This window comes from Ambystoma mexicanum, chromosome 9 (genome assembly GCF_040938575.1).
Source record: "Ambystoma mexicanum isolate Mex_15411 chromosome 9, UKY_AmexF1_1, whole genome shotgun sequence".
NCBI lineage: Eukaryota > Metazoa > Chordata > Amphibia > Caudata > Ambystomatidae > Ambystoma > Ambystoma mexicanum.
Genome location: NC_090931.1, coordinates 984,929,835 through 984,944,631, shown reverse-complemented (window position 1 = coordinate 984,944,631; position 14,797 = coordinate 984,929,835). Strand labels below are relative to the sequence as shown.

The window sequence follows — 14,797 nt, the reverse complement described above, 5'->3', positions numbered from 1 at the left end:
GCCAAACGCATATGAGAAAGTGATCATTGCCACAAAGAGGGAGGGTAATGAGGTTCTCCCATCAGTCCATATCTGATCTTTCACACTGATATAATCATTTAATTGCAGGTAGTGGCCATCCCCTTCCTGAAGCCTTTTTGACAATTGGATAGAATATTGTTTTCCCTTATCCATATTTCTAATTTCTCTAAGACCAATGCGAAAATGATCTTGCTATCGCAGTCCAATGGGCCGATAGTTACAGGGATCCTTCCCATTTCCTTTTTTATGTATAGGGGTGATAATTGAATCCCTCCAGCTTGCAATGATCGATGTCTCAAGATGTCCTTGAATGCGAGTGTTAAGAGTGTGGACCACAAGCCTTTATTAAGTTTTAATATCCGATACGATGGCCCATGTGGTCCTGGGGCCCTTGAGGCCTTTGCAATAAGTCTTTCAATATCTCCTTGCTCAAATTGCAGGGAACCGAGTTGGGTGTGTTCTTGTTGCTCTCTACATCGCCATTCAATTCCATCCAGTGGCTTCTCCATCTAACCACTAATTCCAGTGCTTTGTAACTCAAATTGGGCTTTGGTCTGGTTATTTATTAAGGACCAAAGGTTCTGCTAGACACCCAAGCACAGTCTCCCCATGCCTCTGGACCATTAGCAGTTTATGTTGGTGGACCCACTGACTATATCTGTTGGATATATCTCTCTTCTCAGTGACCTTTTATAAGCGATGAGTGCATCTGAGGGGTACAGGTATTAGATATAGGTGCTCCCAGCATTTAGGGGTCTCTGCTGCTGGGAATAGGAGACCTTTGAAGTGTTACAAATGCCAGAATCCATCACAGCAGCATCAACACTTAATGGCGCTTGAAAGACTGCCGTCAGGGACTCCGCCGCTGCTTTGAAGCAGCGCAAGTTAGGGAGGGCACACTTGTGATGGCAACACTGTGTGCTGGTGCTGAATCTGCACCAAGTCATTCAGGATAGTTTTGCCCAGTGTTATACAAGAACAGCAGACAGTAATTACAAGGCGTCTTGCCTGTACTGCAATGGAGCAGTGTCGGCAAGTGCCCAATTGCATAGATTCCCACACTCCAATATTTGTGTGGTAAACTGTTACACCTAAAGGGCCAAAGTTCTGAGAATATATATATATATACACGAGCGCACCGTACTATAGTTAAGTAGTGGGTTCCATAGAAAATTCGAAAATTGAATTGCTAATAACTTGACCCGATTGACTGATTTGGCAAACAAAATTGTACGTGTACCCCCTGCCACACCCCCGTGACTAGAACTTTTGGGAAAGATCCGTTAATACGTTAAAAAAGAAAGAAGTTATTAAGAAAACAAAAACAAACACTTTTGGCGTAGTCCACATTCATTTTCCAATAGAGAAAAAAAATCCACTTTTTGCATAAGTGCACAAGGAAAGCTGCTAGAACGGAACTGGATCAGGTACAAAACAAGTTGGGCCTCAATTTCTGGGGTGTGGGTGGATGATGGAGGTTACTGTGTCTAGTAATCTTTTTAAATTTTTGATGGAGAGGGGGTTCATCCGTTCCCAAAATTATAAGGATTTCTCCCATGGTGCTTTGCAGCAGAGAAGCTTTTCAGAAATTAAAAAGATAACTTTCTTTTGTTTGATGCAAGAGATAGGCGCCGTTATACCTGTGGCTACCCGAAAATGAAAAGGCAGAAAAGTGCTATTTGGAGGAGGAAAAACAATGCAATGGCAACAGGCTGAAGGGGAGCGGTGGAGGACAAAAGAAACACGATCTAGAATGAAAGTGCTTCACATGGAACACCAAGGGTTTTGGGGGTCATGGAACAGGGCTAGGGAGGTAAACATGAGTTTAGAGTAGTGGGGGGAGAATGCCAGAAGGAGAAGGATACCTGGTGAGTGGCAAGAAGGGCGTTTTTCCCTGATAGACACGGCTAGCGGACTACAGATAACCACAGCTACCTGTAGTACATTGCTATTATAACCGCAGTTATGGAGAAAAAGTAAAACAAAATAAAAAGTGAAAAAAGAAAAAAAAAAGGCATTTGGACAGCTACAGTGAGGTGGTGGTATAAAAGTAACTTATTGAGGGAACATATACTGTGGACATGGGCAAAGGCTGTGGCCGTTGGACATGGCCAAAGGCCATGGCTACTGGCTTGGTAGTGTTCTAAAATATAAAGTAGGCACGGCTGAAGGACTTGGCTAGTGACCCGGTAGGGTTTTAAATTATAGAGTGGGCACAGCCAAAGGCTGTGCTCGCTAACCAGGGTGGCCCGAAAGACATGGAATGGGGCCACGGCCAAAACCCGCGGCCACCTAGTGGTTGTAAAAGAAACATATTGAGGGAACATATACAGTGGCCATGGACGGCCGAAGGACATGGCCAATGGCACATACAAATACTATGGTATAACAAAACCCTTAAAATGCAATGAAATATATTTAATTAAAGTTTGGTTAAGACAACCAGATTTATCGCAACAAAACCTATACATTTAGCGGATGTGGGAAGTCATACATATTATTCACAATGACATTCCAAATGCCATTATGGGGGATATGGCCTTATGGGGGGGGACACCAATGGGAATGTGCAGAGATAAGCCAGTCATAACTTCGCACATCCACGGAATTTCAATTTTTTGTTGCGATAAATCTGGTCACCCTAACTAAACTTTAGGAAATCTATATATGACATACATTACTCACTGTAATCGTATTTCTGATGCAAGCATCAGTTTAGATTCACATGCTTTGCATAGGCCGATAGCTATGGGTAGACACAGTATTGCACATGTTTTCCAAGCTCAATAAGGGATGTCAACTGAGCGTGTTTGTAATATTATCCTTAGTGTGACGTTACTGTACCCATGATACCTCACACGTTGAGGTCCCTCAGGTTATTTGTATCTGACCAGAGGGAGTATAAAGTGTATGCGTGGAGAATAGGTATGTTGTCATGAAGTGTGAAAACATCCGATTTACCCAAGAACCTTCAACTCCAAGAAGGGAGGCAGAGTGGGCGCATGTGAATCTAAGCAAATACAAGCATCGGAAATATGATCACGGTAAGTAATGTACGTTTTCTGAGGCTTGTGGATCGGCTTAGAATCACAATTGGATAGATTGTTACGCGCTTTACATAACACATAATGTTTCCATTTGTTGAAATAGCAGCGTCTTCTATTTGGCTTCAGCGCTTCTTTTCGGATGTTCATGCACTTTTTGGTCTAGGTTTAAATGACCAAATTCTATGACCTCAGGAGCTAGGCTGCTAAGTTCAGCGTCTGAGGGCATGGGTGAGGTGGTGTCCCTTGGTTCTGTGACATGTTGTATGGGCACGGTAGTTTCAATGCAGGTCAACAACATCATTTGAAGGTGTGAAAACCATGTTGGTTGCACCCACAGTGGAGCTTTTAAGATCAAGGTGACTTGCTCCTTGTGTAGCATGTGGATTATCCTGTTGAGATGAGGTGTTGTGGTGGGGATTTTGTATGCAAATCTCCCTGACCAGTTAATTAATAGAGCATTCCCCTTGGATTTTGTCTGGGGGAACCCGGATGCATAGTCTTGCCATTGTGTGTTCTCTTGTGTAGCAAAGAGGTCTGGCTGGGAACCCCCAGTTTGTCGAGACGCTGTGTAGCACGTTTGCATTGATCTGCCATTTGTGTCCTGAGGGCAGTAACACACTTTGGCTTAGTGGTTCTGCCAGTGACCTGTGTTCCCCTGGAACATGTTGTGCTAGGAGAAGTATGTTGCATTTTAGTGCCCAGAGCCAAATGTTCTGGGCTAGTTTGGACAGCTCTGGAGAGCGTGTTCCTCCCAGTTTGTTTATGTAAAATATGGCTGTTGTGCTGTCTGTCAGTATGAGGACTGTTTTCTGCACTAGCTGTTTGAATGCTTGAAGAGCTCTGAAGACTACTACCAGTTCTAAAAGGTTGAAATGCTTTTTGAGACAGTGAGCTCCCCACTCTAATAGGGATGCATCTGTAGTGAGAGTAGCCTCGATAGCTGGGGTGTTGAACATTTTTCTTTAAAAGGTTTTCCTTTGGACTACCATTGCAGCGACAGAACCAGAGGATGTAAAACCCCCAACTAGATCAAGCCACAGACCACTTGCTTGTGACCATTGTTTCGATACACTCTTGCATAGGACGCACGCGCAACCTGGCATGCGGCACAAGGTAAATGCAGGAAGTCATAATTCCTAGAAGGTGCATGGCCTTTCGCACATTTACCTGATGACCGGCTATGAATTGAGGGATCTGAAATAGCATGTTTTGTACCCTCTCGTTTGAGGGGAAGCCTAGGCAGTCTTCTGTTCGAATGAGTGCCTCTAGAAATGGTTTTACTTGGCTGGGCACTAGACTACCTTTTTTTGTTGATGAATAAACCCAATTGAAACAGTAGGCTGACTGACTTGAGTATTTTGTTGACACAACTGAGGTGTGTCGCCTGTTATTAGCCAGTCATCTAGGTAAGGGCACACTGGAATGGACAGCCTTCGTAGGCGTGCGGCCACAACTGCAAGGACTTTTGTGAACACTCGGAAGGTGCTCAGGCTATGCCGAATGGTAGCACTTTCAACTGGTAGTGTTTATTTCCAACTTTGAAACTTAGGTTTCTGTGAGCAAGCAACATTGAAATATGAAAGTATGCATCTTTCATGTCCAATGTTGCCATGTAATCCCCCCGTTTTAGCAGAGGAATGGCCTCCTGCAGCATAGTCATCATGAAGGTTTGTGGCTTGACATACGTGTTTGCAGAGCGTAGGGTGAAGATGGGCGCAATGCTAGATATTTCTTTGGAACAAGCAAGTACACTGAATAAATACCTTGGTTTTTTTCCAGTGGTGGTACCAGCTCTATTGCTCCCTTTTGCAGTAATGTTCAAATTTCTGCTTCTAGAATTAAGTAATGTTCTGATGACATTTTTCTTGTTCAAGGAGGATGGTGGCAAGGCATCTCCAGAAATTCGATTAAATAGCCTCTTGCCACAGTTTTCCACACCCAGCGACCTGATGTTGTCCCCTCCCATGTGTGGGTGAACGATGATATGCGACCCCCCCTACCGGGGAAGCATGGGAGGGTACCTGAACTGGAGCGTCATTTGTTGGCGGGTATAGCTGAGCCTCTAGAGCCTGTAACTCTGCCCCGCCCTTTACCTCTACGAAACCGTCTTTGCTGGTTTGACTGAGGAGGTTTACCCTTGTGAACTGTAGTAAGAAGCAGAGGAAGCTCCAAACCCAGAGGATCTTGTGATATCGGAGGCAAGTGGATCTGCTTCGAATCGCATGCTTTTCATAGGCTGACATCTAGTGGTAAGCGCAGAGTATTGGACAGGTTTTCACAGTTCAAAAAGGGACGTTGACTGTGCGAGTTTGTAATATTATCCCTAGTGTGACGTCTCCTGTACCCATGATCCCTCGTGTGTTGAAATCCCTCAGATTATTTCTTTCTGCCATCATGGTCTGATGTGTTACACAGAGTCTGCAGTGCAGCGTCATTAACTTTATCCTCTTTCGACGGTCACCGTTCAATATCATGTCAACTTGAAGACCGATTAGGCGATTCTGTCGACAGGCTCTGTCCTACACCAGGCTTCGGCCTCGCAATAGGGAGGGATCTTCCTTTAAATTCTGCCAAGCTGTAACAGAAAATATCTGTGGAAGGACACCCATAGAGTGTGCAACCACTGCCTTCCCAGAGACCACCAAGAGGGGCGTTATATATGTCTTGCAAAGTATTTAGTCCCAAAAACCTAAAAGAACGAAGCACCAAATGTTGGGTGGCCCATTTGATGATGGCCAAATCAGAAACCTCGAATGGCACCTTTGAGTTGGACGTGGAAGGCTAAGGTAGCGACGGCTCCGTTTCGGAGGCTGAAGAAGTTTCAAAGGAACCTTCTTGCTCCTGCGTGCGTGTATATATATATATATATATATATATATATATATATATATATATATATATATATATATATATATATAAAACAAACCGCACTCCAGGCAAACACGTAGATCTCCACAGATAGCAGACAAAAATTGTCACGCAGTAGGTCAGTGACAAGGGTTCAACAGAGGCAGGACGCCATCCTGCTAGAAAGGCAAAAGAACAAAACAAATACCAAAACACCCTAACACACTAAATATATATATATATATATACATATATATATATATAGATCAAAACGTGACCAAGCCGTGTGTGTAGCACGAAACGCGTCGTTCTTCTGTTGCTTTCTCTGTTCTGTGCCATATTTATAATAAAAGGAAATATTATTGGCAGGAATCCTTCAGTTGTACCTGTCTCGTTGCTGGAAGACTATTAAGACTATTACATTTCCAAAGCTGCTTCTGGGTGTGCATTCTGACATTTGGTGAAAATCAGTCCAGTAGTTTTTTTTTTTAAAAACCAAAAAGTGGGTCTAAAATAATTAATGATATCTATGTCAGCTCCGCGGACACACTTCCCTGTTCGCTCAGTGGACAGGACACTGATTGGATAATCGGCTTGCATCGTGTCCACGGACACGTGGCGTGTTCGCTGATTGGTTGGGGTGAAGCGTGAGGAGCGTCACATTCTTTCGATGTGCCCGCCATATTGGATCCACAGACAGCGCGGCATGGAAGTGAGCATAAATCCAATTTTGGGGAGTGTGTAGGAGTGTTTGGAGAGGGTGGTGTAGTAAGAGATGGGTCAAATGCTGTATTTGTTTAGGTGGCAGAGGGCTGTGATGTGTATGTGCGGTGTCTGTGGTCATCCGCTGACATACTAAACACTGGGCGCACTACTGGTTATTTAACTTTACTATGATGTTGGTTTTGGGTCGTTAGTAGAGCATTGGGTGAAGAGGGTATGTATTGAAGAGTTTGTGCCTTGGTTGTAATTATTATTTTAGAATGTTAATTGAAATTAATAGGTTTTGAGGTGGATGCGTTATGTTTTTGGTTTGTGGTTATTTGGTAGGGGTTTGTTTCTATGGGTGCATTATGCTACAGTGGTTGTGGCCAGGGCCTAGAGTCTAGGGTGCATGGCCAAAGGTTGTAGGCCTTCGGCCATGCACCCAAGACTCTAGGCCCTGGCCACAACCACCGGAGCACACACCAATGCTACCAAACATTTTGACTGTGGTATGTGGGCTGCTTAGGGGATATGTTTTTAAAAATGTGAGTACTGATTGGCAGTAGTGTAATGGTGTTTATAGGATAGTGAGATGATGTGTGTTAGTTTGTTGGATTGTGTTCAGAATGTTGGTATTGAAGACTAGGCATTTTGAATTGTATTTATTGGTGCAGTGTTAGTTTGCATGGCTGTTTTATGTTGCGGTGTTTGTGAATCTAATTATTATATACTTACTGTTTCCTTTGTTTAGGTTGTATGTTGCAAACAGGTAAGGTGGTAGGAACTGTGAGCATGGCCAGTGCTGTGCTCCCTGAATTCTGCTCCAACTATTACTGTATCACTACTATGCGACTCCTAACTCGCTGCACTCCGAAGCTGGCCAAGTTATTCCACTTCGATGAATCCGAGGGTAGCAAATGTTTTCAATCTAGGTGCATTGAGTGCAGCCAGGATATTGAATCTAGTGAGAGTTCAGCACATGTACTGATTCTAGGTGAATTGGAGGATGGACATCTAGGTGCATCTATGCAACTAACAAACCAGCCAGTACACACATGCTTATGGAAACTAGCTGAAGGCACAGCCACCCACCCGCACTTATCTGCTATCATGCACTACTCTAAGACATCGCACAACACCTCTGCATAAGAATGCAGCTATACCCCACAATACAAATTCTGTCTAGCTGCACACAATGTTTCTCCTGATCTCGCATACTCTTCAGAATACGTCTCATTACCCATCCACATGCTAGTTCGACATGGGTGACCAGCAGGGACTTGGCCACCCCTACCTAATTTCATATTAGCAAAAATGCAAACACGCATTCTAAACCTCTCGGATGAATTTCCCATACCTGGACTTCTGTCCCCCGAGGGCATTCAGCCTACAGCTCGTTGGCACCATAACCAATGGTGAAAGGCGCTATACAAATGATGGATTTAGTTTCTACGGTCTCATTTGAAAATGAATTTCCAGGCCTAGAAAAGTGTTCCTATCCACGGTTACTCTAAAGTCATGTCCACATTTATAGTACAGATATGCAATTACAGCACTTTTATGTGGGCAGTTCGACATTTTTTTAAATGATTAATTTATTATCTGTTACAGGTACAACCATGTTGTTGGAGTTCGGTGTTTTGCAAATAGTATGTGGGTGGTTGCAATAACACAAGCGCTCAAGTGGCAAAGACTCATTTGTGTCAATGCCAACAAAAGGAGGATTTAGTTTAAAACTTGAAATCTACTAAAAAACACCTGATGGTCTAAGAATTTGAAAGGAGTGTTAAGCAATGGTACCACAAAATACCAAAGCAGAAGAAATAAAGCAACATAATGCAAGGTGGAAGCTGCCCCGTTCCAAGAAGTGCACCTACAAAAGGTATTCTTGATAGGCTACAGGCCAGATACCAGAACATGAAGGACTGGTGAGAACTTATCGAGCAAGGAGGAGCCTCCATGTAAAAGATCCCAAAACTACTGGGAAGCAAATTATAAAACAAATCCATATTCAAGTGCCAAGAAGAAAACAAAAATAAAAGTGGGTGGTACTGTTACATAGTGCAAAAAGTCAAATCCATTATAGCTCTATGAATATGTACCATATTGCCATTTGATGGGGGATCTGCATCTTTTGCCAGCAAAATGCAAATGGATCTTGAGCTCAACACACCACTCAGCAGCAGCACACAGACAAACTCCTCCACACAGCAATTGCTGATACTGCACATGAATGGATATTTCCTGTTGATGGCATGACACAGGCTTTGGGATAAATCAAAAGACATCCAGACATGCAAAGATATTTACACAAAAAAATTCAAAATAAGCACTGATCGTATATTGAAAACTCAATCAAGATCATTACAAGGGAAAGGTGGCTCCAGGGAATTGGACCAACAGCACAAACATAGCCCAGGTTAACATGAAACCATGTTCACACAAACAAATAGGAATACACTGCTTATCAGCTCAGAAAAAAATAATCGTTCAGCATGCACGAATACCAAACAAATACTTTGTAGCATTGGGGCGGACTCACAGAGTTCTTTGTACCATCCTAATAGTACACAATAGCCAGGCACAAAGAAAACGCATGCCATCAATGACACAGCAAGAGAAGCTACACAACTACCTTTGCACAGTACACAAATGTTTTCTTTCTTGCTGTAAGAAGGCATCCAATTGCCCCCCACCCTCCACCAGCAGACAAACTAATCTTACTTTGTGCCTACTTTAAACACATTTCAATTAGAGATATTCCCATCACTAGGCTGCTGCATAATCAGCCCTTCACATCTTGTCGGGATCAGATTGCCCATACACTTGCAGTCTGTCAGTCCACACCCAGTGTAACTAAATACAGAGTTGCGATGTCTATGTATTCTCAGAAACAGATGAAAAAGGTAGAAGTTTTCAGCCTACAAGATATGCTTTCATACCTGCAATGAAGAGAGTCAAATACGAGGTCATGATCTGCGACCAAGATGACCACACTTGGACAACAATTGCATCTCTCGTTAGTCATGGATGAAACACAGCTCCTGTTCTGTGCGAAATGCCATTTGCACCAGAATCCATTCTGCAGTCGCTTATATGTTTGTGTGAGAAGAATAGATGCAGTCCACTGTGTAAATGTTTGCTAAACAACCTTCCTTGTACAGACATGTGCAGCGTGTGAGGTCGAGCAATGACACATTGCTCTCTACAGTGTGCTTCAGCAAAAGCACTTTTATTCAGTGTTTTATTGAGGAAAGAAAGATAGTGCCTGTAAGCGCTAGGGAAGTAATTAGAAATGCATGGAATGTTCCGGAGATAAAACGGATCATGGTTGGGGGGGGGGGGGATACAAAGGGGATCTAGAAAGATCTTTGTCTTGTCCCTCCAGGTAGAGCCTAATCTATAAAAACCGGGTTCAAATAAGTGGCCAAATGAAAGGTTACCAAATCTTACTCTTAACATATACTTCTCCTGGCTATCCCAAACTACAATACAAATATTGCAAGAAGTGGCCAACAGAAGTGTTCACCAAACCCATTCTCATATGTCGAGCCCTATGCAAGTACAACAAAAGAATAAATATTCTCAACTGAATGCCGTTTCAGGGTTGCTTCGTCTGGACCCTTCCTGGATCTTCCCGCTTTAACAATGCTTTCAAGACTTTTCCCAGGTTTCAGGCTTTTTCGACCCGTAGCATGCACTTCAGATCGAGGCTTACACCAGCAGCCCTGCTGGTGTAGTCTCGATCATGGGTTTGACAGTTTGCGCTGAATTATCCTCACCAAGCTAACTGGTTTCCCACATGGGAGGGTCCCTGTATTCATAGGGAGTCTAGCTCCGTAAGTCTGCTGCAGTCCAGTGTGCACCATTTCTGGAGTTTCCCAGCTCTTTTTATAGCTCTGAGTTGGTGGCTAATTGTACAGCTAAGCTCGGGATTAATTCTCAACCCGGGCAGGCTGTGTCAAGTCTTGCAATTGGTCATTCCCTTTTTGAAATCATAATTGCCTGGTTATAGAAGGCTTTTCGCATTGGCCAAGAGGTGAAATTCAAATTAGGTTTTACGATTGAATCAATGGGCTTTTTTGGTTTGTGGCTCTGCAGAGTTATTCAGTGTCCTGGATGTTACTCAACCGGGGTGAACCTTCCTGCCTTTCATGAGTGAGCTGCCCTCTGTGCTAACATTATACTCACAGATCTGCTCTTTGTTCAGAGTGTCCATGAACCTCTAGGTGTTCGATCTTCACTGAACTCTTGCATGCACTCTAAGTGTCCCTCCAAGAAAACTCAGATTACAAGAAGGACAACATTTAAACACAGTTCTCGCCATTGTTAAGTGGAAAAAGAGCAGCCAGACAAGGGAAAGAAGGGAGTAAAGAATAAAATTGTATTCACTAAAGAGCATGTCGAGAATAAGGGTCCCCACCACTCCCTACTGTAAAGGCTGAAGCCTGAAGATAAAGCAGCCGCCAGCTGTTGAGAATTAAACCAGAGATTGTTAGGACGGTAAACAGGAAAGTGCCATCAATGAAATCGTCAAAAGGGTGCGTCAAGGACGCGATGAATATAGCAATACCCCTCGTTAGCACGAGCTCTGCATTAAAGCTGCAGACCAGTATGGCAGAAAAAAAAAACAATCTGGGGGACCTCGACGTGTGAGGAATCATGGGTACACTACACGTCACAGTAGGGATAGTGTTACAGACACGTCCAGGTCGAAAAAAAGATGGAATACTTTGCAATTACCACTAGATGTTGGACTATATGCACAGCATGTGATTTGAAGCAGATTCACAGGCATTTGAAAAAAAGGTTATTTCAAGGATAGTGAATTCAACAGTGCAGTGCTAGTATACAATCACATTTCAAAAGTAAAAATTAAGCTATAAAGTAGCAATTGCTCAAATGTCATACTGGTTTTCCGGTGGAACATCCAATTAAAGATACAAATGAGGTTTCATAATCTGAACATGGAAAGTGAGTCACTGCCAACTTTAGAACAAATGTTGTTAGGACCACTTTATTGGGCCTGAAATAGCTTTCAAATGAGAACTCGACTAAATTCTGTCCATAAAACTATATATATATATTTTTTTAACTGCGGTCACCTCACCAGGCACCATTTAGTGGCAACCATGGACATTTACTTGGCATAACACCAATCATGCCATTTCCTAGTAAAACTGCCAGGCCAACCTTTTCTGTGTTAAAACTGCCACAAACTTATAAATGCTCTTCGGCTGCCTAGAATACTGGGCATGCGTTGTAACGAGGAGTCAATGTTTTACTGCAGAGATTCACTTTAATATTGGAGAGGGTGGGATCAGGGAAATCCATCAGAAAACAAGCAACACATTTATTATCGAATAGAAAAATCAAACAGACCACTCTTGCTGAATGCCACACTTACTTATTGTGGGGTTCAAGTCTTTTGGATTAGCAGTATATGCAAAACACGCTTCTACGGTCATGCTGTAAAAGAAGACAAACTATTTAACATCAGAGCTATGTTTTTTAAAGACTCAAAATCATCGTCATTCATATTGGTAGCCATAGCAACCTTGTATAACATTGCTCCAAAATGTCACACTGTTTCTAAACATTACGATTTCATTATTATGTTGCTGTGCGAATCAGTGTGTTATCCAACAGGCTACTTTTTCAAGTGTCGAGACAGTTCAAAAACAGCCACGTAGACCTCTTAGAAATGTTGCGGTTTTCCATTTATAGGCGAGGTATCGTAACATGGTAGAGCGTTCTGAAGCATTAGTGAATGTTGCAGCAGGCTTTATCATGGAGTAGATGATCGCTGCTTAAGTTAGTGGTCCCGAGGCATTAGAACACCCTGCCAGCAAATGTCAGAATGTCCCAATTAAAAAACCTGCTCCGGGTGCCTGGGACCCACCAGCAACTCCTGGCAGCCTCACCTTCAGCATGTTCCATGTTATGTCCCCTGACAAAAAGGTCGCTGTTTTTTTGCACATACATTACATTGAACATGCGTGGGACACCCCCCGCAAACCCCGTTTTGTTTTTGATTTATTTTTTAATGGGAGCTAGGGACATCCCAGCAACCCATTCCCATACATAATGTCACCATATATAAGGTTGCCAAGGACTTTTTCCAGTGACATTTTATATGGGGACATCATTACCCGATACCCTTCAGCATATGCATTTAATGTAACTGAACGGCAGCACGCGCTCGTGTGTGCGGCCATGCTTCAAATATTCACTTACAGTCAGAGCTGTAGGAGGCAAAGGTGGGGGAAGGGCGAGCACTGTTGCACTGCCAAGGTAGGCCTTGGCAGTGCCACGGTCAAGCTACAAATCCAATTCAGCTGGAACAGAGTTCCTCTACTTTCACAAACATTTCCACAGCTCCTCCACTGTTCTTGTTGCAGCTGTAGCGTAACGCCTAGTTTTTCTTCATAGACTCAGATCAAGCCACGGGAGCTTCCGATGGGATAGGCAGTGAAAATGCGAATGACCGGATTTCTACCTCCTGTGCGGTAGTGGAGGGGATTGCTTAAGGCACACTATGTGAAGGACATTGTACAATCAGAGACACGTCTACATCACCTTATTCAGATGTGTCTTTCTTAAACCCATGGTAGAAGCTTGCTGGCAGAAATACATGGCTGTTGCCAAACAGTCCGGCCTGCCCCGTGGCAATGATTGCCCTATTGGAGTTTATATGCCGCTTTTCCATTGCAAACAATGCAAACATGAGTCAGGGAGATTTTATGCACGTGTCCTCTGGCGAGGGTTGAAGAAAAACACAACCTGTAGGGTTAGACAAAGTCGTCCACCAATTCATTGCTGTCCCTTGCAAGGGTAATGCGACGAGCAGTCCTGTTGCTCTAGTAGAGTGGCGTGGTCATCAAGTGCGGTTTGTCAACTCACAGCACGCACATTTTCCCAACAGTAAATGTATTGGCAATTATTCAGGGTTATCTGAAGGATTTAGAAGTATACACATTTACGGGCAAGTATGAAAAGTGGGCAAAAGTATTATGAAATCAGCAAAGGGAGCACATTTAAAACCAGTTCAAGGATTAAACAGTTTAGTACCATTTTAAACACTATGACATGGTTTCAAGAAGGGAAAGGCAGTGATTCCTACACAAACGCACATAAAATAGAAGGTAGGTAGTACAAATCCACCGAGTTTTTCAAAAGCTCCTAGACCATAACAGGAACAAATATTGAACGCAGACGTAGGAGGCAAGTAAATAGCTCAGTTATGTTTAGAGGATCAGAAATAGTTGTACATAGAAAACAATGGGGCAAAGGCAATGTTCAGCTTCTCATAATAAAAAGGGGTAAGTATTACAAGAGTCTCAGTGGAGCTGTGTACCTGGCAACCTTCAAACTGGCAAGGATGGATGACCACACGAGGTGGGCTTCAGACCCATGATTAAGGACAAGATGCCTTGGAGGGAGGTTGCAGAGGTAACCCAAGAAGATCAGAGTGGTAGTATCTTGGAAAACAGTCCCCATAGGAGCCCCAAAGATTGTAGACATCCATCAGCAATAGGGTTCATGTCCAAGGATGTGGAAGAGGCTGCAGAGTCGAACAGAAACAGCCCACGGTTTAAGTTGCAGGGATCAAAAGCAGACATTTGGACTTAAAGGTCACAGTTGTGACCTCTAAGCCAGGGACAGCACACAAGGCCGCTGTTCACAGATGAATGGTTCTAATGACCCAGACAAAGTCAGTAGACCCATGAGATGCCTCAAAATGGTGGCTAGCAGGAATTCTGCAGGAGGGAGATGCCATCGGATGCAGGCCAGTGATGTTCCTACGAAGTCTATGAAGACAAAGACTTCAGGAATAAAGACCGCTATGTCCTTTGATGAAGAATGGCTGTAGGAGCCAATCTCAAGATGTACCTCGGAGCAGAGGAGTTTGAGCAAAAGCAACACACCGCTCTGTTCCAGAAACTGAGAAGTGGCACCAACTTCTTTCCTAGTTGCAGACAAAGGAAGTAGGAGCCTAACTGGGTGCAATCTATCCCCACAGGGTCAGAGAAAGGAAGAAGCAGAGCCTCACTTTAATGCAATGGAGGAAGCAACTCAGGCCCAGATCAAAGACCTTCAATAGTATCTTCAGCGGCTCGTACTTTGATTCCAGGTAGGTTCGGAGCAATGGCTCAATATTCACAGACACCCCCACC

The 14,797-nt window shown here is 43.5% G+C and overlaps 1 protein-coding gene across 3 annotated transcripts in view; it reads right to left on the bottom strand.

Moving 5' to 3' along the window:
* ITGA6 (integrin subunit alpha 6) overlaps positions 1-14,797 on the bottom strand; it is a 328,225-nt gene that overhangs the window by 105,620 nt on the left and 207,808 nt on the right. For all 3 annotated transcript variants that reach the window (XM_069616222.1, XM_069616220.1, XM_069616221.1), the window contains one exon: positions 12,028-12,089. In XM_069616222.1, coding sequence (XP_069472323.1) covers positions 12,028-12,089 — 62 coding nt within the window. The remainder of the gene's footprint in view (positions 1-12,027; positions 12,090-14,797) is intronic.